At 48.2% G+C, this 22706-nt stretch overlaps 1 protein-coding gene across 5 annotated transcripts in view; it reads left to right on the plus strand.

Moving 5' to 3' along the window:
- HTT (huntingtin) overlaps positions 1-22706 on the plus strand; it is a 137883-nt gene that overhangs the window by 52745 nt on the left and 62432 nt on the right. For all 5 annotated transcript variants that reach the window (XR_004283340.1, XM_032333674.1, XM_032333675.1 and 2 more), the window contains 13 exons: positions 801-959; positions 1049-1146; positions 2214-2353; positions 3329-3392; positions 3642-3742; positions 6763-6909; positions 8619-8739; positions 10103-10179; positions 11425-11576; positions 12583-12785; positions 15400-15526; positions 16798-16925; positions 19598-19708. Coding sequence is in view for 4 of the 5 variants with exons in the window: in XM_032333674.1 (XP_032189565.1) it covers positions 801-959; positions 1049-1146; positions 2214-2353; positions 3329-3392; positions 3642-3742; positions 6763-6909; positions 8619-8739; positions 10103-10179; positions 11425-11576; positions 12583-12785; positions 15400-15526; positions 16798-16925; positions 19598-19708 (1628 nt within the window). In the remaining variant the exon portion in view is untranslated. The remainder of the gene's footprint in view (positions 1-800; positions 960-1048; positions 1147-2213; positions 2354-3328; positions 3393-3641; positions 3743-6762; positions 6910-8618; positions 8740-10102; positions 10180-11424; positions 11577-12582; positions 12786-15399; positions 15527-16797; positions 16926-19597; positions 19709-22706) is intronic.

Consider the following 22706-nt stretch of genomic DNA (forward strand, 5'->3'; position numbering starts at 1 on the left):
GTACTTTGGAAACTACTTCAGACCATTTTTTTGGCTGTTGTGGTTTAGAGTAATATGTGTTCTGAGTTGATTTGTGGTATTTTTGAACTGTGTTATAGCTCCATATAAAACTCATAAATAGTGCTTTTTGCTTTTGGACTCCCTGTTGATGCAGCGTTTCATTTAAACACACGTGACAAGACAGTAGATAAGTGGGAACATAAGAGCCACTTTACATAACATACTGCATTTTTACCAAAAGCACAAATCGTGTATAATCAAAATTGCTTTGGGTCACACTCAGCCATGCCAGATGTTCACACTCAGAGACAAGTGGCAGCCGAGACGAGCAGAGCAGCCGCAGATCCAGCTCCTGTAGCACACGCTCTGGGACCCACTCTCATGGTGGAGTAGATGGGGGAGGAGCCACACTTCTAAAATTATCCTCCTGCCTTCTCCCCCTTTCCTTGGGCAAGGGGACACACTTGTGCTTTTGAATTCATATTAGGTAAGTGTGGACTAATCTTTTTTTTTTTTTTTGGAAGTGAAATCTTGGAATTTTATTATTGTTTGGCAACCTGGAATTATAGTCCAGAACATCTGTTGTGTTGAAGTGATAGCAGACCTGTGATGAATCTAGAATCCTTAAACCTCACCGTATTTTTTTACTGCTCATGGCTATTAATATTCAAGTCTCTTCTAGATTTGGATTGCCCCCCTCCTTTCTTTTTTTCCCTCTTTCCTGAGAATGAAGCTTTTGTTCTGAGTTAGAAAGTTGATGGTAGGGGCTTGTACAGTGGCTGGGCAATTTATCTCTACAGAGGAGCAGTATGTGTCAGACATCCTGAACTACATTGATCATGGAGACCCCCAGGTCAGAGGAGCCACGGCTGTTCTCTGTGGGACCCTCATCTCCTCCATCCTCAGCAGGTCCCGCTTCCAAGTGGGGGACTGGATGGGCACCGTCAGAGCCTTGACAGGTAATGGTAGAGTTTTCAGTGCATTTTCTAGGTAGAATGCCCAAGTTCAAGTTTATGTAAAGGTGCTTACTATTTGCTCTTCTGGTCAGGAAATACATTTTCTCTGGTGGACTGCATTCCTTTGCTGCAGAAAACTTTGAAGGATGAATCTTCTGTGACTTGCAAGTTGGCTTGTACAGCTGTGAGGGTAAGCATCATCTTTTGTGGAAGTCAGTTCTTTGATTAGCAGATTTTGCCACTGTTATAACTAATATCGGGCTTAATACTAAATAGTCATAGACGTTGCAAAGCTGTAAACAGTAGCAGCCGTGTGTGTCTGCCATGCCGCTGCAGAAAGCAGGTGTCACCGGTCAGGTTTGTTTCCTAGGGTGTCGCGGGAGTTTCAGTACTCCAAGTGTTTGTTCGAAATGTTTCTTTTCGTAAAGGGTCTATTTAGACATACACTTGGCCAACATGGAGGGTAAAATCTGTTGAATTAAACCCCACCGGCACTCTTGGGTCCACAGGGTGCTGAGTTGGGGGCCGGGGGGCTGCGACGTTGTTCAGTGAGCTCCGTGCCGTGTCCCTGCAGCACACCCGGTCTGGACGCGGTGGCGTGCTAGACCTTTTTAGATCAGCTGGTCTGTGAATCACAGCTGGCCAGTCACCAACACTAATGGTTAACTAGTAAAGATCAAAGGAAAACCCTGACAGTTGTCACATGAATAGGATACCTTCCCTTTTCAGAATGTCATGGCAGGAAGTGTTCCTTAATTCCAGATGATTGTCAGGTTTCAGTTGCTCTTTGTCTGCGGGAGCACAGCAGGTCTCTGACCTTGAGTCCACTCGCATCTGCTGTGTGCCCTGAGGGGCGGGGAGGGCGCAGCCAGAGGGGCTGTGCCGCGGGGGGGGGGGGACGGGACGGGACTGTGGAGTACAGGGCTGCTTAGCAAAGGGCCCGGCTCCCCTTTGCTGAGGCTTGTTTTAGAACAGGTTTACCCCTGCTCTGCGGTCACAAAATTGGTGTCTGGGAGTAGAGGCCTTGACTAAGACAGCATTGGGAGGAAGGAGGACATACGGTGATGGGGAAGGGACATGTTTATTGCTAAACTGGAGTTAAAGACATTTCTAAGGGACATGGGGAAAGTTCAGCGTCCCCGCCACGGTGAGAGGAGGAGGAAATGGGAACGCCGTGCATGCTCATGCTGTCAGAACCATCAGGAGGCAGTGGCGGCGCTGAGCCTGACCCCATCACATGGCGACCTTGTATTCCAGCACTGTGTCACGAGTCTTTGCAGCAGCAGCCACAGCGAACTGGGGCTGCAACTGGTCACCGACTTACTGACCCTGAGGGACAGCTCCTACTGGCTGGTGAGGACAGAGCTTCTCGAGACTCTTGCAGAGATTGACTTTAGGTGAGTGATGAATCAGGTTCCTTAGGTCTGTAAACCAAAGCTGCTCGGGAGTTCGGGCCAGGAACTGAGAGACCTGGGTCATTGCTTCAGGTGCTCATTCATGATGGTCGTCAAGTTACCTGTGAGTTGGGAGTCTGGGTGGCGTGGAGAGCTGATGCTGCTTTCCTCCTCAGCTTGCTTTGTGCTTGGGGTTTTACAATACAGGTGGAGGATTAGGTCTTTCTGGTGGTCTCAGTCACCTGAGTGGCGTGGATGGAGGGTACAGGAGAGCTCAGACTGCCATCACTCTTGCTCATGTGGACAAAAGGAACGTCCTCATTATACCGAACTTAGGTCACACAGCTCATCTGTACTTTGTTGCAATTAAAAAATAATGCGATACCTTTTGCATTTTCTAAGAACAAGTTTGGCTTAAGATGTCTTTTAGGAGGGGAAATTTCTTCTATTATCCAGGCGTTTGGGTGTTTTCCACGCAGCTGTTACAATGTGCTTGCTGTGTGCCAGGCTCAGGGCTAGTGCCCCTGAGCGGCTAGTGGGTAGTTTCTTTCTCTCTCAGCATGTCTCTCTGAATGAGGGGTTGCTCTCAGCTTTGGCTGCTGGGAGGGACCCTGGGCCAGGGGCAAGGAACCTGCCAGAGGCTGTGCAGCCCCTCCCCGGAGTTAGCAGGCCCCTCCCCTGGTGGCTGAGCTTACTCTGAGGCCCCTTGGAGTCTCTCACAGTATGAGATTATTAGTATTTATTTTGATGAAAACAGTTCACTAAGTCTGAAATGAGGAGAGGAATATGAAGTCCACTTACTTAAAACCTTGGTCCTTCCATGCGTCTGAGATCGTGCTCCCTCTGTGGTCTTCTGGGCGGCAGGACCAGCCCCCTCCGAGCCGCCCTCTGTGTCCTGCGTGTCAGGGTTGTGCAGGTGGACAGTGGGTGTCCATGGAGTCACTAAATTGTTTCATGTTAAAAATGTTCTTTTTTTAGATTGGTGAGCTTTTTGGAGGCAAAAGCAGAAAACCTGCACAGAGGGACCCATCATTACACAGGGGTAAGCAGTTCATTTTTGTGAGGCCATGTCGTAGCTTCCAGGAGTCGTGCCTTCTCAGGGGTGTGGGTCTCCTCTGAGCGTGCTCTGTTCTAGACTGACCCTGCGATTCAGGTTGTGACAGTCATGCTTGTGTGTGTGAATTTAAGACTAGTGGTCGTGAGCATTCCCTCAGGGGCCTTCCAAAGTATCTTACATGAAATGGGCTTAAAGACAGATGTCGTATCTGTTTTTGTTTTCTTCTCTCTGAAGCTTTTAAAACTGCAAGAACGAGTGCTCCATGATGTGGTCATCTATCTGCTCGGGGACGAGGACCCCAGGGTGCGGCATGTTGCCGCAGCGGCCTTGATAAGGTATCTACCACCCATTTTCTCTCTTTGCTCACTTTGGTGGTGGAAGTGCAAAGTGGTAGGCGGAGGGGAGCTTGGTTATCTGAGAGTAGGTCAGCATTCCCGGATCCTGGACGCTCACTTTCAGCTCCTCTGAAAGCATCAGAAAAGACCAGGAGTCTAAAGTGAGGGTGAGGGGCGCCTGGGTGGCTCAGTGGATTAAGCCACTGCCTTCGGCTCAGGTCATGGTCTCTGGGTCCTGGGATCGAGCCCCACATCTGCCTCAGCATCCCTGCTCAGCGGGGAGCCTTCTTCCCTCTCTCTCTCTGCCTGACTCTCTGCCTACCTGTGATCTCTCTCTCTGTCAAATAAATAAATAAAATCTTAAAAAAATAATAAATAAAGTGAGGGTAAAAACAGGGCTAGCCTCCAAAAGTGATGTGCTTTCATTGTGAGAAGTTTAGAATGTAGGAAAGAGCACAAAGAAAAACATAGAAATCTCCTTTGGCTCTGCCTATGGAGACAATCACTGTGAATGTGTTGAGTATTGCCTGTGCATGAGTCTCTTCTACAAAATTGGGATCAATTTTGCAATTCAGTGATCCGATCATTTCATGTACTATGTTATCGCATCTTCCTGCTATCAGACTCTTCTAAAAAAAAAAAAAAAAACCTGACTCTGCCAGTGATATCTGGAGCCGCCCTCTGTATTCAGATATGTTCGTATGTTTGCACTGAATTACATGACATGTCCTACAGAGTGAGATTGGTGAAGGCCACGCATACTGTTTCAGAAAAAGAAATATAGTGAGTGGCCAGTGTCTTATTCTGTAGTTGTGATAAACTTTTATGTAAATATTATTTGGTTGGACAGTTAGTTTTCTATGACTTACAAAATGAATAATGCTTGTGAATATTGTTATACATAAATGCTGATGTATACATTTTTTTCTGAGAATTAATTCCTGGAAGTTTAGTTACTAGGCCAAGCTTTCTGGTGTTGTGGGTTTTTTTGTTTTGTTTTGTTTTTAATTTTTCATAGCTTTACTGAAGTATGATTTTGTGTCCCTTCACATTCACCCATTTTAAGTGTACGATTTAGTGATTTGTAGTAAACATAGAGATTTGTGTAACCATCACCACAATCCCAGTTTTAGAACATTTCCATGACCCCATCACCGCATGGCTGATATTACTTCCACTTTTGTGGCTACTGTGGATTGTACTGGCTGAACATCTGCCCACAAGACATTGTGTGGACACATGTTCTCATTTTTTGGGGTCGGTACCTAGAAGTGGTTTTTGTTTGTTTGTTTGTTTGTTTTTAAGATTCTATTTATTTATTTGACAGAGTGAGAGAGTACAGTAGGCAGAGCAGAAGGCAGAGGAAGAGGGAGAAGCAGGTTCTCCTGTGAGCGGGGAACCCCACGTGGGGCTTGATCTCAGGCCCCTGGGATCATGACCAGAGCTGAAGGTAGCCACTTTAACCGACTGAGCCACCCAGGTGCCCCTAGAAGTGGATTTTTTTTTAATGGGTTTTGGTACTTCCTGTGAAATTGCTCTCCAGAAACATACTGGTCTCTTAGTGACCAGAATATGATTGTGCCCGATTCTTCTCACCAAAAAAAGATTAAAAAAAAAAAAAAAAAAAAAGTTAAGTATGTATCAGTTGTTGAAGCAGAAATTGGTATTTTTTTTTTTTTAAGTTTTTATTTATTTATTTGATAGAGAGAGAGAGTACAGCAGGGGGAGCAGCAGGCAGAGAGAGAGGGAGAAGCAGGCTCACCGAGCAGGGAGCTCCATGTGGGAATTGATCCCAGGACCCTGGGATCATGACCTGAGCCGAAGGCAGACAGATGCTTAACCGACTGAGCCACCCAGGTGTCCTGAAAAATACCTCATCTTTTTGAAGTAATACATGTTTACTTAACAAAGTTTAGGGAAAATATAAAAGAGGAAATCAAAATCTCTGTGATCAAATGACTGAAAACCAAGGTTTCATTTTGATGTGTATCTTTTCTGTTTTCAGTGTTGTCATTTGCGTATTTCTTTGATTACTTGTGAGGTGTACTTTTTCTTGCACTTAGCTGGATTAGTGTGACTTGCCTACAATGATTTTGAACCTTTCCCTCTTTCTGCAAATGATAGCCATTTATTTTACCTTAAGAAGTTGTGCTTATGACCAGGTCGCCACAAAAGAGAGATTTTATTAAAGATACTGGGGTTTGCAGACCAATGTGAGTAGGTAGTTGATTGTTTCTACGAGTTATGAGCCCCGTCCAAAAGCATATGAACACACTTCTGCAGAACACACACTGCCAATTGCAGAAACGGGCCCTTCTGTTCTCTTAGGAAATGTTGCCTGTATTCTGCATTTAAAAAAATTTTTTTTTAAAGATACTATATGTTCATTTGAGATATGCAGCGGGAGAGGGAACACAAGCAGGGGGAGCGGCAGAGGGAGAAGCAGGCTTCCTGCTCAACAGGGAGCCTAACCCGGGGCTCGATCCCAGGACCCTGAGATCATGACTGAGCCCCCCAGGCACCCCGGTATTCTGCTTTTGAGTGGAGTATAGATTTGTGAGGGGCTTCTGCTAGAGCTTTGCCATCTGGGAGTGTGTGGGATGGATTTGCAGGCAGAATTGCAGAAACGAGAAGGGGCCGGCTACTGGTGTTCAGATCTGCTCTGTGCTTGGTACTCTCCGTGGATGGGGGAGACACATACCTGTTTGTCTTCCTGAAGAGGACAAGAAGGAGAACTTGAAATCTGAGCCTTTTATTGTATGTAGAGAAAGCTTCTAAAGCATACGGCAGGCAGAAAGGAAGTACGGCACCTGATTATGGCAGAGGTGTCGTGACTGGTGCGTGGGCGGTTGGTCCTGGGACTAGCAGCCCCCTCTGCTGGGCTGGGGGACCCCCCCAAGGCGGGAGCAGCTGTTTGCAGCTAGACCGCGTTTCAGGCCTCCCCACCTCGACACAGGAGGGTGGTGCAGCGCAGGTGTGGCTCAGACCCTGTCAGTGAATGCACTCCACTTCTGTTTCAGGCTTGTCCCGAAACTGTTCTATAAATGCGACCAAGGACAAGCCGACCCCGTCGTGGCTGTGGCGAGAGATCAAAGCAGTGTTTACCTGAAGCTCCTCATGCACGAGACTCAGCCTCCATCTCACTTCTCTGTCAGCACCATCACCAGGTACGCGCGCTGCGTGCGGGGATGTCATGGGGGGCTTTCTTGATGCATCGTGCTTTCCAGAGAGGTAGAGTCAGGTGAGGGCGTTTGCGTAGGTGGTCCCCTTTGGTAGGGTGTCCGTCCTTTCTGAGATTTGCCGCCTGTCTTCATTTAGGAAGCTCTGGCATAGTCACAGCAAGACTTCATGAATCTTCCAGTCCACTCACTACCAGACGAGTTCTCAAAGTGTATTTTTGTGTGTGACGCTTAGGCTGTGTCTTTTCTAGAAACCTGTCCGGTAACTTTTTCGCTTCATTTGTGTTGCTGGTGAATAGTATGGTGAGGTTGTCATCTCCTCAACTTTCAGGGGCCTGGGCTGTGTTTTTTAGGACTATCCACTAGTGTGGATCGCTGCAGTTACTGCTGTTCACGTTGGCTGGGAGATGCTTTTAGTGGCTGCTGCCATGGGCGCACACAGCCCGCTCTCTTCAGCTCTTGGACCAGCGCACGCACTGTGCAGTCATTGACCCAGAAATGCTTTAATGAATCAGTCAGTCTTATGGATCTTAGTTTGCGAAGAAGGCTGCAGAAGTGATCGTAAAAGACTGTCATGCAGGTTTAACTCCTTGTGTTTTAAATGTTATTTTAAAAATGAGTTTTACTTGTAGCTGTCCTTTCTATTAGTAGGAATTTTTTTTAAAAGCTTGGACATCAGGTCTGAGATGTTTGCTTGATTGCTTTTGTTACGGATTTGGAACTCAAGCCAATCAGATGTGGAAGTTCTTCCCTCGATAGCTGTCATCTCTTCTCACGTAAAGGTTGCTTTTAAAAAACACACGGAAATAATTTTCTCAGAGAATTCCCTTTATGTAAATCTAAGAAGTGGCCTTTTCTTTTCTCTGAGAAGATTCGGGCTAAATATTCCTTTAAGATTGCAAAAGCAGTATGAGAGGATCTCACCCGGAGTTGGACAAGCTTAGGGTAAGTCGCTGTTGCTGAGCATCATCTCAGGAAATGCCAGCAGAGATGAGTCTAGCATCGTGTTAGAATTGGTTCCTTGCTCCAACTTTGAAAGTCTCTCCAGTTTTACATGTAGGCTGGCCTCTGGCCTCGGGCTGTGTTGTCCTGGTTCTTGCATAGAAAGCTCCGTGGCCAGGCGTGCCACCTTCACTGCCCGCTCTCTGAGAATTGATGCAGGAAGAAAAGAAGTCTTCTGAGTTTTATTGTTGGGTTCTGAGGATACCTGGAGATTCAGAAGTGACTCCAGCGCTGGTTCTGCTCAGGCGCCGCTGGTAACCAAGGCAGGGACTCAGAGTCCATGCGGGACTTCAGCAAGTGGCTGGCATTGGGGTGTGCCGTGAGGGCGATGTTGGGAAGGGCACTTTCATCTTTCAGGGAATCAGGACCAGCTTCAAGGAGGTTTTTGACTTAAAGTTTGAAAGATGGGTGCTTTGGTCGTGTGGGGAGAGGGCTGCGAGGCTGTGGTGGGGGATCGGTGGGAGATGCTGGGGGGGGCGCCGGGACGTGGGTGTTCAGGGTGGGCCAGGGCCTGGAGAGGACTTCCTGTGACCACTGTAGTGCCCAGGTTCACTTCATGTCTGTCTTTCACATCAAAGTCAAGACTGCTAGGATGTCTCATAGGTCTTAATCTCAAACTTAGAAATGCCTTTTGAATTTTAGAAGTATCGTAAGCTTTAATAGTAGATTTTAAGTCTCCATGTTTTTCTCGCTAGAATATACAGAGGCTATAACTTACTGCCAACCATGACAGACGTCACAGTGGAAAACAACCTCTCCAGAGTCATTGCGGCCGTTTCCCGCGAACTGGTCACGTCGACCACGCGTGCACTCACCGTAAGTCTCCTTGGATGGCCTTGGCGAAGTTGACCCTGGGTGGTCCTGGCAGTTGGTTCTTCGTGGTGAGCTGCTACATGAGAGCTCGCATTTGTGGGGCTCGCTAAGAACTGGTGCTTCTTGGAGCAGAATCTTGGTGTATTCTAATGGAGAAGTACACTATTTTTTTTTCCTGGTTATTCAAGTAATAGTGCTCTTTGTAAAAAAACCTCAACCAGTGCAGGAGGACATAAACGTGAGAATAAAAACTACCATGATCAGAGTTGGTAATGTGTCAGAAGTTCAGAATGCCTCTGCTATAACTGAGTCTGTGATGTGTGATGGGCCCTTAGGGGAAGAAATCAGAAATGCCAGCAAAGGTGTTTGTATAACGTACTCACCTGTGTCATTTCCTGTGACGCTGACGTTGGAAAAGGACCGTGATGTCCAGGAATGCACAATGATTAAGTTCTGATTCTGATGAGACTCTGCATACGGTAGCATATTTATTACACAGTAGATGACAAGGGCTTCGGGGACGGTGTAGTGCTACAGGGCGGTGGGGTTGGAGTGTGCCTGTGTGTAATCCCATCTCTGTGCGGAAGTCCCTGCCACGCATGTACCCTCCTCACATACTCAGGAGAGTGACTGGCTAAAAATGGCCAGTTTTCGGATTGTGATCTTTTTTTCCTTCTTTATATTTTTCAGATATTTACAAATTTTCTAAAATGAACAAGGGTAACTTTCATAGTCAGAAATAGAGACTGTTGTACAAAGTAGTGTTAATTTGCGGATCACTAGGTTAAACCTTATTGTTTTATGTGATGGAAGAAATGCTTGCCTGTTGTAGAAAACGCCAAGAATTAGAATTAGGCTATCCTCCTAAGTACGTAAGTGCCTTTTAAACCTAAATATTATTTGGCCTCTCTGGTTTGGTCTTCCTTTGATTTGTTTAAAATATCATAAACTTCACTTACTGTATCTATTATGGCTTCATGTGGTGGGCACTGTTTTAGACTTGGGATGTAAACACATGAGGGTCTCTGCCCTTGTGGTCCTTGCAGTCAGGTCAGGAGATGGATGTCAGTGAGCTTGGGTGCAGGAGCAGAGCAGGGGCGGGGAGGAAGGGCACTAAGGCAGGGAGGGGAAGGGTTGTGCCCGCTGCGGGCCTATCTTGATGGCACACAATGGGCTCTCCTTAGAGCCTGTGTTCTGCCTGTCCCACTCTGTCTTGGAAGGATGAATTGATACTAGGGTAGGACAGATATTGTCAGACACAGACCTCATTTATGTGTTTATTGTACTTTTTATGAAGGATGAAACGTTCAACTTAATAAATGTTTTGTGTACATGGGTGTGATGTTATTGTCCTTTTCTCCTTTAGTTTGGGTGCTGTGAAGCTCTGTGTCTCCTTTCAACAGCCTTTCCCGTCTGCATTTGGAGTTTAGGTTGGCATTGTGGGTATGTATTTTTCTCAGCATATTGTTATCTATACTCAGGTGATACAGACATTATAGTTGGAATCCCCTGTTTTCTTTCTTAAATCTTTTATCAGTGTGACCTTTTGGAAAAAAGCACCCAGTGGAATCCTTGCTTTTGCCCTGTTAGCTGTATGGGAAACTAGGGATAAAGCTCTCGGGAAGTCTAGATTTGCTGGGATTCTCATGGGTGTCAGATGCTCACTCTTCAGTGCCTTGGAGGGTTTCAGAGTGTCATTTGTAGGTTCATTTTGGAGAATTCACATATGCTGGCAAGATATTTCCTTTTTTTGTTTTTTCTTTAAAGATTTTATTTATTTATTTGACAGAGATCACAGGTAGGCAGAGAGGCAGGCAGAGAGAGAGGGGGAGGCAGGCTCCCTGCTGAGCAGAGAGCCTGAGGCAGGCCTCTATCCCAGGACCCCGGGATCATGACCTGAGCCGAAGGCAGAGGCTTTAACCTACTGAGCCACCCAGGCGCCCCAGGCAAGATGTTTCTGATTGGTTTAATTCTCTCCAAATGTCTACACTATGTACTAGAAACTTAGGAACATTCTTTGTTTGAAATCAGTCGTGTCCAGTTGTACAAAATCCTGATGGACTATAGGAACTGTCAGGTTCATCTGAGCAGTTTTTATTTAAAAATGACTTTCTTCCAGTAGATGGCCCTAATAGCATTTGTGAAATAATTTCGAATCTCTTACAGTACTGAGGAGTAAGCTTTTATTATGTGTACTGATTTCTGAGAAGCATTTTGGTGACTCACCATCATGTTTGGAAGCATCTACAGACGTCTTGCGTGTGTCAGCGTGTGGTCGGCTAACATTTGCGTGGAGCGGCTGGATTGCTGGTCCAGAGTGCTTGCTTCCCTTTGTCCACGGGTGGTTACTGAGCAACTACAGTTTCCAGTCAGAGCTTCAGCACCTTGATCTGACTCTGAGCAACTTTGGCATTGGAGTAAAATATGCTAAGTCAAAATCCAGAGAAAGCAAAAAAGTTATAAAAAACAGTTCAGTGGTTTTAATCAGATCTGCTGCCTGGTTTCCTTTGTCAATGGTTTTCATGGAGCTGTGTTTTACTGACAGAATGTTAGTTAACAATAGTGAAGTAACTTTATGATCTAGTACAAAACATACAGTGACATGCCTTCTTCCTGGTTCATTCAAGAAGGCAGGACTGTTTGATTTAAAATTTTTGTCATTTCACCTGGCAACATGTCTGCTTCCAGGGTGCCCCCACTGAGTGCCTCCGATGAGTCGAGAAAGAGCTGTACTGTTGGCATGGCCACGATGATCCTCACCTTGCTCTCGTCAGCGTGGTTCCCACTGGATCTCTCAGCCCATCAGGATGCTTTGATTTTAGCTGGAAACTTGCTTGCAGGTACTGGTGCTGAGCTGAAACAGGGACTTGCAGTCTAGAGCTTTTGGGTTCCTTCTGGGGGTGGGGTGATGAACACACGGAGGGAAATTACTCCAGCGATGGTTTGATCCTCTAGTTGGAGCATCCAACTTGACCAACTGGTGTGTGCTATGGGCAGCTGTTCTGACTGAGTAGTTTGAAGAAGCCTTTCCCTGTGCAGACCCTTAGTTGGCTACAGGTGAAATTATTTCTAATTTCATTTCAGCAGGCACCATGGCTGTAAGATAGCATGCTGTGTGGGCTGTTCTCTAGTCAGCTGTGGGTCAGTGGGGAAACACGTAGTCCAGGGGCAGTACCAGGAGGCCATAGCCACTCTCTTGTGGGTGCCCAGCACAGAAGGCAGGTCTTAGGGGCTGGCAGGACAGGGCACCCCAGGTGGAGGGCATAGCCTGTTCGAAGGTATGGAGACATGAAAAGTTGTGTGACATCTGAGGACTGTGAGTTGTCTGGGATATCAGGTGAGTCCCGGGATGGAGAGTGTGGGCCGTGAGGAAGAAGGGCCCTGAACTTGGTGGGTGTGGGGTGCTGCTTCATTACGGAGGACTGTGTGTTTGCTGTGGGAGGTCACAGAATTGCCTCACAGCCTAGCCCAGGGCAGGGTCCCTCCGCGGGCCTGAGTGTGGCTTGGAGGAAAAGGTAGGGAAACCCACTTGGAAGGTTCATGGCACAGTCGAGGCAAGAGAGAGAGTCTCAACGAGATCCCGTCTGTGGGCTGGCAGGGGGAAGATTCTGAAGGGCAGGAGCAGTAGGCCGTGGCCACCAGTGGCTGTAAAGGTCCAGAGGGCCTGGGGTGATTGGCACATCCGGGGTGGGTGTGCATCTGGGGGTGACATTCATGCAAGTCCATTTGCAGTTGGAGGGAGCAGGTGACCACACAGTGGAGCTGTCCAGCAAACTCAAAGGGGGCGGGTCTCAGTGACTCAGCTTCCCTGGTGATTTCTCTCCCCCTCCTTGTACCGTATCACAGCCAGTGCCCCCAAATCTCTGAGAAGTTCATGGACCTCCGAAGAAGAGGTCAGCCCAGCAGCCGCCAAGCAGGAAGAGGTCTGGCCAGCTCTGGGTGACCGGACCCTGGTGCCCATGGTGGAACAGCTTTTCTCGCACCTGCTGAAGGTGATTAATATCTGTGCTCACGTCTTGGACGACGTGGCTCCCGGACCAGCAATAAAGGTAACTACAGGCTGGGCAGCTGCATCAGTGCAGCCTTGGTGACCCCATGGGCGCCAGACCTGCCTTCGCTCACTCATCTACCTCTTCCTTAATCTCTTTTGCTCTAAATGAACAAAATTGCTCCCAGGGTGACCGGAAATTTAACACCAAAACGTGTCCTCCAATTTGTAGCTTTTTCGTTACCATCCTTGTTTACTGTCGCCTCTAAGAGGGAAAGAACTAGCTGCGTCTGTAGGCTTTCGGCAGTGGCCGAATAAGCTCAGAATTGACGTTGCCGGGACGCCTGGGTGGCTCAGTTGGTTGGACGACTGCCTTCGGCTCAGGTCATGATCCTGGAGTCCCGGGATCGAGTCCCGCATCGGGCTCCCGGCTCCACCGGGAGTCTGCTTCTCTCTCTGACCACCTCCTCGCTCATGTTCTCTCTCACTGCCTCTCTCTCAAATTAAAAAAAAAAAAAAAAAAAAAAATTTGACGTTGCCATGTCCTGGGACGTCCGCAGGCCATTCTGCTTCTATGAGAAGCACAGTTCCACAGAATGAACTTCAGAACAAATGGCAAACCGTTTGCACAGTGAACTTCAGATAGATGAGTTCACTTATAATCAGACCCAGTTCTTTGCTCTCCTGTATTTTCCACCTGAAGTTACTTCCACCACGAAAAACCTCTTTGAACATCATGTTCTCCCTTAGTGGCCATTTGGTCTCCCCATCACTACAGACTTTTCTAAAGAGTCTCCCCACTTAACACCTTAGTGCCTCCTGCTGCCCCAGCACCAGCCTGGACGCAATCCGCAACTTCGGCCCCCGATTCTTAAACCCGGCAGGTCGACTTTTGGCCACTATTCTCCAGAGCTGTGCTTCCTGCCAAGATCAGTTTTTGAGTCTTGTGGGTGCCTCTTGGGTCCTGTCTTAACTGCTGCTCCACACCCTTGGAGCCGCCACGCTGGTCCTGACACGGGTGCTCCTTCTGGCCTCCAGGTTGTCTCTAGTTTTTCTCTACCCTGGTTTCATCTCTCTGCCCACCACAGAGAGCCTCTAGGCTCTGTCCTAGGTTGCCTTCTGTCTCGATACTCCTGGGCAGGTGCCCTCCAGTGTGGCTCTGCAGCAGTGGGAACGCGTGTGTCTCAGCCAGCCTGGACGGCAGCTGCTAACCACACGTGGCGAGTGAGCACTTGAAATGTGGCCAGTGCAGCTGAGGTGCTGAGCTGCTAATTTTGTTTGTCATTATATGGAAGTGACCACGTGTGGACCGTGGCTCAGTACGGGTGGGCAGTGCAGATGGTCACACGTCGGAGGCCCTGGCTCCGTCATGGTGCATCTGCAGAGACATGTGACGCCTCTGCTGGGATGGCCCGCAGATCTCAGACATGAGTCTGGACTGCTTGGCTTCACCCCTGCACGCACACTCCCCTCACTTTGTGCTCTGTTAGCTGGGAGCATGGAGGTCTCCTAGCTCCTCACTGTTCCTTGTCAGGTCCTGAGTTTTCCCTGCTAAACGTCCTGCAGACCCTACGCACATGCGCACCAGTGTCTACACAGACGCACGCACATGCAGATCACACGTAGCTGAGCATGTACGCGCGTCTGTGCATGGGCTTCCCCATTCTGGTGCCACTTGGCGGCCTGGTGGACATTCCGCCCCCTCTCTTTCCCTCCTCCTGCTTCAGACGGCATTCTTCATATCCTCAGTTGCAGCGCAGTTCCTGTGCCCTATAGCTCATCAGTTCGAAGCATAGGATTGTGTGGGTTTTCCTGTGCCCACAATCATGTGGCCATCACCACAATCCATTGAGAGCCCGGGAAGGAATGCTGTGCCATTTAGGTGTCACCGCCCCCCAAACTTCCCATGCCCCCCAGCTCCAGGTGGCCACCAGCTGCTTGTTGTTTCTATAGACCTGCCCATCCCAGACATTTCACAGGAAGGGACTGTGTGATCCCTTGCATTTGTCTCCCCTCCCTTGGTAGGCGCTCCAGATGCAGCAGCCCCTGTCCTGGCTGGTCTGTCTGTCCCTGCTGCCTTCGGTCTGCTCTCCTGTGGCAGCCGTTTGTCCCATTCCATCCGCTTCTCTGAGACCATGGAGAGAGGAGCAGAGCTGGGGCCCGCCGGGCACGTCCCTTCCCTGGGGTCCTCACCGTGCCCCCACGCCAGTGCCCCCACAGCACGTCCTCTGCCCTGTGTACAGGGTCTGTGGACCCCGAGCTGGGTGACTTGTTAGCTTTAGTGTTCAAGAAGTTACTTCGTCTCTGAACCCATTTTCTCATTTGAAGAACGGGTTTACAGCGTTGCTTCATACATTTGTCACATCCTGCCTCCCGCAGAGTGCCCTGGCTGCTTGCTGCTGGGGGCAGTGGGCCCCACCTGGCTCTCCGAGGGGCCTTGCATCCTCGGTCACTCACAGCGCACCTGTTAGAAGGTTCTAGATCCATACCTGCCAGTATGATTGCTATGAGGGCTACAGCAGGTGCTCTGTGGACTGTGTCTGAATTCTGTGAATGAGGACTCACAGAGAAAAATGATCATATGTAGTTGTGCTTAAGAAATGGGAAGTCTTGTGTGTGACTTTCAGTTTCCGTGTTGGTTGGGTGCCCTTCATGGACTCTTGTTTTTATTATAGGCAGCCTTGCCATCTCTGACAAACCCTCCATCTTTGAGTCCCATCCGACGGAAGGGAAAGGAGAAAGAACCCGGAGAGCCAGCCTCTGTGCCCTTGAGCCCCAAGAAAGGCAGTGAAGCCAGTCCAGGTATGAAATGACGACGGGGAAGGCTGGGGCTGGGGCGCCTGCATATCAGCGAGATCACATTCACGCCCAGCTTAATTTAATAGCTTGGTAGTTTTTGGAAATAAAGTTCACAGCAGTGAAGCCAGAGAAGGCGTTTCCCTGGTTTGGTTTCAGATGTTAAATATTAATTCCTAAATGAGTGTGGACCACGTTCCCGTCTTGGCATCACTCTGTGTCACTGGCTGACACGTGGCCGTGGTGGTCTGTGGGCCGCTGGCCCCCAGCAAGCTGTCCTGCCTGCTGTCCTCCCTGTCCCGCTTCTCCCTCTTTCCATTTACAATTTCAGTCAGGGAGGTATGTGTGGATAGCCAGGAACAGAGCTAGTGGATGAAAGAGTTTGTCCTGACATGTGAAGATTAAAGCCTAAAGTGCCGATGTGGGGAACAATCATCTGAGTGAGAGGAACCCGACAAACTTAGATGTGTGGCGGGGTTGCCACCCCTGGGAGGGGCCGACGTTTGCGTGGGGCCCTGTGACTTCTGGACCGGCCATGAATGGGCACAGGAAAGCCTAGGCAGGGTGAGAGGTGACTGACCTGTGCTGTCGCACTCCCACCAGACCCGTTGGCACATCTCACGGCGCTTGGGGGTCATTCGTGATCCTCCCAGGAGACACATGACGTTAAGGCTTTCGAAAAGTGCTTCTTTCTGAGGACTGACAGGGCACTGCAGGAAGCTTTACCAGCTTTGAAAGCTTCTGAACTTGACAAATGTCGTATGTCACTGATCATCTTCGGTGGATTAAAGAGAGGGCTGCGAGTCAATAATCTTTAAATTTTGAGAACAGTTTTACTTAGTGCTTGGCATTTCGTGACGGTCTACTTGCCATCTTCAGTCTGGAAGCACGCTGTTGGCGTCCGGGGCTCCTGGTCACTTTGGCTGGGCTTAGCCCCACCGTGCCACTGGGAGCCGCAGGTGCTAGGGCCCATGTGAGGGCTAGAGGCCACTGGCTTGCGGCTCCTCTGATGCGCAGCCAGGCAGCCAAACCGTGCCAGATGGTAGCATGCTGCTGCTCTTCTTTTTTCTCATCTCACCTCATTGTTTTGGGGGAGATATTCAGACTCTGTTTATGCTTATGTCAATTCCTTGTTACTTCTAAGTAATTAAAAAGTCAGAGGAAGAATTTGAATTTATTCTGTTATCATACGTTTAAAAAATTGTTATTGCCAGTAATCTCTTTAACTTGGCAAGTGTGTACTTTTGAGCTCAACGTGTATTTTGTGTGTTTTAAAGCCTCTCGACAATCTGATGCCCCAGGGCCTGTTACAGCAAATAAGTCCTCATCGTTGGGGAGTTTCTGTCACCTTCCTTCGTACCTCAAATTGCACGACGTCCTGAAAGCTACTCACGCCAACTACAAGGTGCGGCTCCTTTTGTGAAAATATGCACACAATTCTCTAATCGATCATGGTGTCTTTCTTAAGATTGATCGCTTGTGTACGTACATAGATGGGCGTACAAGGAAGTCCCTGTGAATCAGTAGTTTCTCCCAGTTTGTCTTTCAGCTTTGATTATGGTAGCTCTCATCACACAAGCATGGGAGCAGTGATCTCTGGGTTTAGCCGTGCTGTGTCTGGGCATCCCGGGCTGCCTCACAGTCCAGTACGGGCTGGCAGGCCTCGGGCCTTGGTGTGTACACATTCTCATAGCTGGGACTTTTTTTTATCGCCGTGTGGGAAGGGCGTGGTCTGCAGGAATCCAGGTGCAGGCTTGCTGTGCTCTGTCTCCCCCACACTTGTCCCCAAACCACAGAGGCTTCTCTGCCTGACATGAAGCAAAACCACGGGCTCACAGAGGAATATAGGTGTGCAGCTAAAAACATGGGCTTCATTGCCATAGTCTAGGCCCAGAGAACCCCGCCAGCAGTGTAGGGCCTGCCGACGGGCCAGGTGTGCAGACACTCCTGAGGGCCAACCTTACAGACAGGTGTCTGCAGGGAGAGCAGTCTGCTTGTCCACTCTTCTGCACAGGTGTGTTTCGGCTTTCTCATGCTGAGACAATGAAGGAAAAATCTCCCGTGTTTCTCTTAGGGCTTTTCACTGGTGACCTACCTGCTTAGTTGCCCCCAGCACTGTTTCCCTAGTGAGCCGTTTCTCCTGCACTAACTAATCTGAAACACAGCCTTTTCCAGATGCTGAATTCTCGTGGGTCTGTATTTCATCTACTATTTGGTGACATTAGTCTGTCCATCTGTTCCTCTGTTAGAAGCATGCATGCCCATTATGTAGCTCTGGAGTACATCTTTGAGGCAGTCAGTTCCCCTATTCTGCCTTAGAATCTTTTCTTGATGTTCCTTTATTTTTGTATTTGTGCACTAGAATAAGCTCATCTAGTTCCAAAGGGTCCTGAGAATATTTCCACTGGGGTCATGTTAAATTTATAGATTAATTCAGAGAGAACCAATATTGAGATGTGAAATACACCTGTCCAAATGCTCTTTTGTTTATTGAAACGTTCTTGTATGTGCCTCAGATGTACGTAAAGTTTAAAGAATTTTTAAAAAGAATTTTTGAAGATTACTTCACATAGATTTTATATATTTCTTGATAAATATGTCCCCAGATGGTCATCATCTTTTGTTACTGATTGATATTTCTCAGTTTTTTTGAAAACCGTATATAAACCTCATCTGGCTTCTTTTCTGAAGAATATTGATGATTTTGAAAGGTACGAATCTTCAGCTGTGTTTGCAGCAGATTCAGAGGCTCTCTTTAGTCTGTGTTTCTCCTGTCACCCACCCAAGTGGCAGGGGGCACGATGGAAATCCTGCAGAGAGAAAGTGTTTTTTTCTGCCTGTTTTCAACTCCTGTCTCTGGTCTTGGGACCCTGTTGATGCTCCTGGCATCTACTCCATCCTTATCATTTCCCCTCTGGGTCACTTCTTGGCCTTTTGGCTAAGATCAAGTGCATTTCCCCTCTGGGAAGTCCTGGGCTTCACGCTATACCCCATGCACCGTGGCCCCCCAGTATCTCAGACGCCCGCCTTATTGGCGTGTTTGGAGTGCCTGGCACATGTGAGATTCGTCACAAGGTCTCTTCATCTTCATTCCTCCTCCTGAGTGGCCGTGTCTGTGGCCCTCCACTCTGGCTCCGTTCTCAGCCCCCTTCCATGTCCTGTGGCCTGGTGTCACCTCTGTTCTTCTTCAAGCTCGGCCTTCCTGTGTGCTTGCCCCTCGCCCCCTTGCCCTGCCCTGCCTGCTGGAGGTGAGCGCCTTCTGTCCTGCCCCTGTGGGATGTGGCTCTACTTGTCCTTCCTCAGATTGTTGGAAAGGCCCCTCCTGGTGACACAGAGCAGCCACGGGACTCGGGCCTGCCCAGTGGTTGTCTTCCATGTGTGTCTCGCCTGCCCCCCTCCCCCATGGCCCAGGAGTGCTTTCTCTCTCATGAGGGGCTATATTTGAGTTCATGGAGCAGATTCTTTTCTCTGTTGCAGCGTTTTTGCTGGTTTTTATTTTCATAGTTGATCTCTCCCCTCCTGGCCCTTGTTCCATGTTTTGTCTTTGGAGCTGACCCCTTCTCTTAGGCTGTTAAGTAGGGGAGTTGCATAACTGAATTCAACTGGGCCCTTTAGAATCCTAATTTAATCCTTCTTAAGATGAATTTAATATTTTGCCATAGCCAGGCTGAAAGGCGGTTTCTGGATTTGATAATGATTCCTCAGGGATACTAATATATTTAGAACAAGTTGTGTATTTTTTATTTTTTGATCTCGTGCTTATCAGATGCTGGTTATAATGGACATTTACATTTTCCCCCCCTCATGATAGAAGATCAGAAATTCTTTCTTTCAGTAGCATCGATGTAAGTTGGAAGATGCTTCTGAAAGATGCCAGTTTTATACAGCTATCTGGAAGAGGTGTTTCCTTTCCGAGGCATTTTCCCAGCGCTGACTGCAAACAGATAGCCCTCATGGCACGTGTGTAGGGTTGCAGAGCAGGACACCTCCCACCACATGGACGGCGCATATTTTTGTTGCACGTGACAGATGGGATGGTGCAAGTAATCCTGTGTTCTTTTCCTCCACCTTCCCAAGGTTACCTTGGATCTTCAGAACAGCACTGAAAAGTTTGGAGGCTTTCTGCGCTCTGCCTTGGATGTTCTCTCTCAGATCCTGGAGCTGGCAACGCTGCAGGACATTGGGAAGGTGGGTGTTTGGTTTCTTGTCATTGAGCTGTAGCTGCCAACATGAGGACCTGTGCAGCTGGAATGCCAGCAGTCAGGCACGTTCAGAAGGCATTAGTGGCTTGAGAAGCTTCTGCGTGTGTCCCCTCACCCCCTGCACCATGTTGTAGCTTTGGACTCTGATGCTTGTCTTAGCCTCAGGCTGGAGGTGTTCTGCCTCTCTCCTCTTTTCAGTTGCTTTCTGTGCATTAGCTTAGACCCAGCTTATTCTAGAATATGAGTGGGTTTAAACTGTGCTGACAGTCCCTTTGTGTTCTTATTGATCTTTGCAAGCGGAAAGGGTGACAACAGATGTGGTGAGGGTACAGAGCTGGCTCCTTTGGGCTGTGGGAAGCCGCAGAGCAGTGGTAGACGCTCCTTTGCCGCGCTCCAAGCCCTGTGTGCCCCACCATCGTCTGACAAGCTGGCGCTTGGACACATGAGAGTTCCAGGAGTTGTGTGGTGAGCGCCTGTCTCAAGTGTCCACACCCCAGGGCCTTGACTGTGTATCCACCTACCAGCTCTGGGGGCGTCTTACCTTCTTCTGATGGGTTGCTCCCCCTTTAAACATGTCTGTCAAGTAAAGTACCGTATGCTGGTGAAATTTGTTTGTTTTTGTTTCTCTCAGTCTTTCTCTTGGCTCATAAGCACACCTACTTTTTTGTGATTACATACGGTATTCCGTTTCTTTTCAGTTCTCTCTTGTGGTTTTTTCATGTCTGTTTAGTGCATGAACTTGTTTTTTATGGCTGGATATTGTGCTGTTGCAACTGATGGTCAGTTGTCCCTCAGAGTGAGACTTGTCAGAGCTGTTCCTGATCCGGCCTTCCTGGGGAGACCTGCTACACGTCTGCAGGCATGGGGCTCTTCCCTATAGGGTCCTTGGTCCTGGCGACCCATTGCTTTTCGTCTCTCTTACCGACAGGTATCTTGTGGCCTGTGGTCTGTGTTCAATAACATCTTGTGGCAAAATGGGAAGTACAGTACAGTTTAACTTTGAATGTTAGAATGTTAGATATCTAACTTTGAATGATATATATGAGATTTTTTTTTTTTATTTGATAGAGAGAGATCACAAGTAGATGGAGAGGCAGGCAGAGAGAGAGAGAGATGGAAGCAGGCTCCCTGCTGAGCAGAGAGCCCGACACGGGACTCGATCCCAGGACCCTGAGATCATGACCTGAGCCGAAGGCAGCGGCTTAACCCACTGAGCCACCCAGGCGCCCTATATATGGGATTTTTAAAATACTAAAACTTTGGTGTTTTTTTGAAATTCAGATGACTTTTGTCTTTTTTACTTTTGTTTTTGTATTTTTTCATTTTCTAGGAGCATGGTTCCTTTTCTCTTGTTATCTTTTTATTATGACTTCCACATACATAGAAATAGTTGTTCTCCTGTGGCAGCTGGTGAATTTATCCCCTGGTGCATTCATCCCCAGATGGGAAAGTAAATAATGACGTCCCAGTCTAGTAAGTGTTGGCATTAGGGGTCCTGATATTTCTGAAAACAGGATAGCCTTATATTTCTTCTTTTTTAGAGGTGTGTGTAGTAACTTCATCTCCCAACATCCTTGTATCTGGGGCAGGAGTGACTGCGCGTTGCCGCTTCTTGTCTTTGTCTTTATGGGTAAAGAGCACTTGCTTCCCCCTCCTTGCCTGCTGTTCCGCTTTGATCTCTTTTGCTGTTGATGACAAAGGCCTGTTGCAGCCATGGTTTTGGCTTCCCCGATCCCCTATCAGGGCTCTGGGAGCCTCTTCTGCTTAAATACTCAGTCTTCCTTCCTGGTCTTCTCAATGAAAGTGCATGGCGGAACCCCCCAGGATTTTCTTTGCACGTGGACACCTGTGTGTGAGGAGTCTCCTTGGCCAGTCCCTACACGGGGAGGGCTGGGACCCCCTCTGGCCAGACACGCCGCCCAGCTTGGGGGAAGCCTGTCCAGGGGCCCAAGTGGCAAGATCAGGGTATAGACCCACGACCTGATGCTTATGGATTTGTGACGGGTGCCCCTACCAGACGCATTCCGCTGTGCACACACGGGACATGCAAGGACACGTGCCGTCTCTGGCTCCGGGGGGCCTGAGCCCCACACGCAGCTTGGGGGAGCGATGCCACCTGCAAAACATGCCAGCAGCTTTCCCTCAGATTTCTGTGAGCTCATCTGATTATACCAAGGGACGGCAAAGACAGACTTAGAATTAAAAATAGAGTTGTTTTCTAAATAGTAACACTGGGGATGAAAAATAATTTCAATTCTAATAATAATGATAATTCAAATAATTTTCCTTTTTCTCTTTTTTAGACCTTGTTTATTCCATACTCCATTTTTATGTCCTTGAAATGTGCTGTGATTTGGGTGTCATTGTTGTTTTGGGGCAGTCCTTTATGCTCATCTCCCATGTAACTCCCTGTGGTTCTCCAGATTGTTCCTTTGTTTTCTCTGGCTTCTGGACACTTTATTGGTTTTGAGTGATTTGATTTTAATGTGCCTCAGGGTAACTTTCCTTAGGTTTCTTGTGCTTCATTTTGTTGAACTAAGACCTCTGGCTTAATAGTTTTCTTAAAGTTTGTGAAATTTGGGGCCATTATTTCCTCAGATATCCTTTCTGGCCCTGCCCACTGGTTTTTATTCCCTCCTAAAGGGACTCTAGTTAGCTGCATATTTGGGTGCTTGGGGTGTCCTGTACGGGGCTCCCTGAGGCTCCTCTGGGTGTTTTTCTCATGTTCTGTCTGGTCTCGCACCGCTCTTGTCTTCAGGCCTTTGAATCCTATCCTCTGCAGTGTCCAGGCTGTCAGCCCAGTTCACGCTCTGTCATCACTACATGGTAGTTTCGTCTCTAAGTCTGACCTGGGTCTCTTTTTGGATCTTCTGTGTCTCTACTTAAGTGTTTGAGCACATGGAATATACCGTTGTGATGAATTCTGATGCCATTCTCTGCTAATTCTAAAATCCTGTCCATTCTAGGTCATTTTTGATTGCTTG

This window comes from Mustela erminea, chromosome 2 (assembly GCF_009829155.1).
Source record: "Mustela erminea isolate mMusErm1 chromosome 2, mMusErm1.Pri, whole genome shotgun sequence".
Lineage (NCBI taxonomy): Eukaryota > Metazoa > Chordata > Mammalia > Carnivora > Mustelidae > Mustela > Mustela erminea.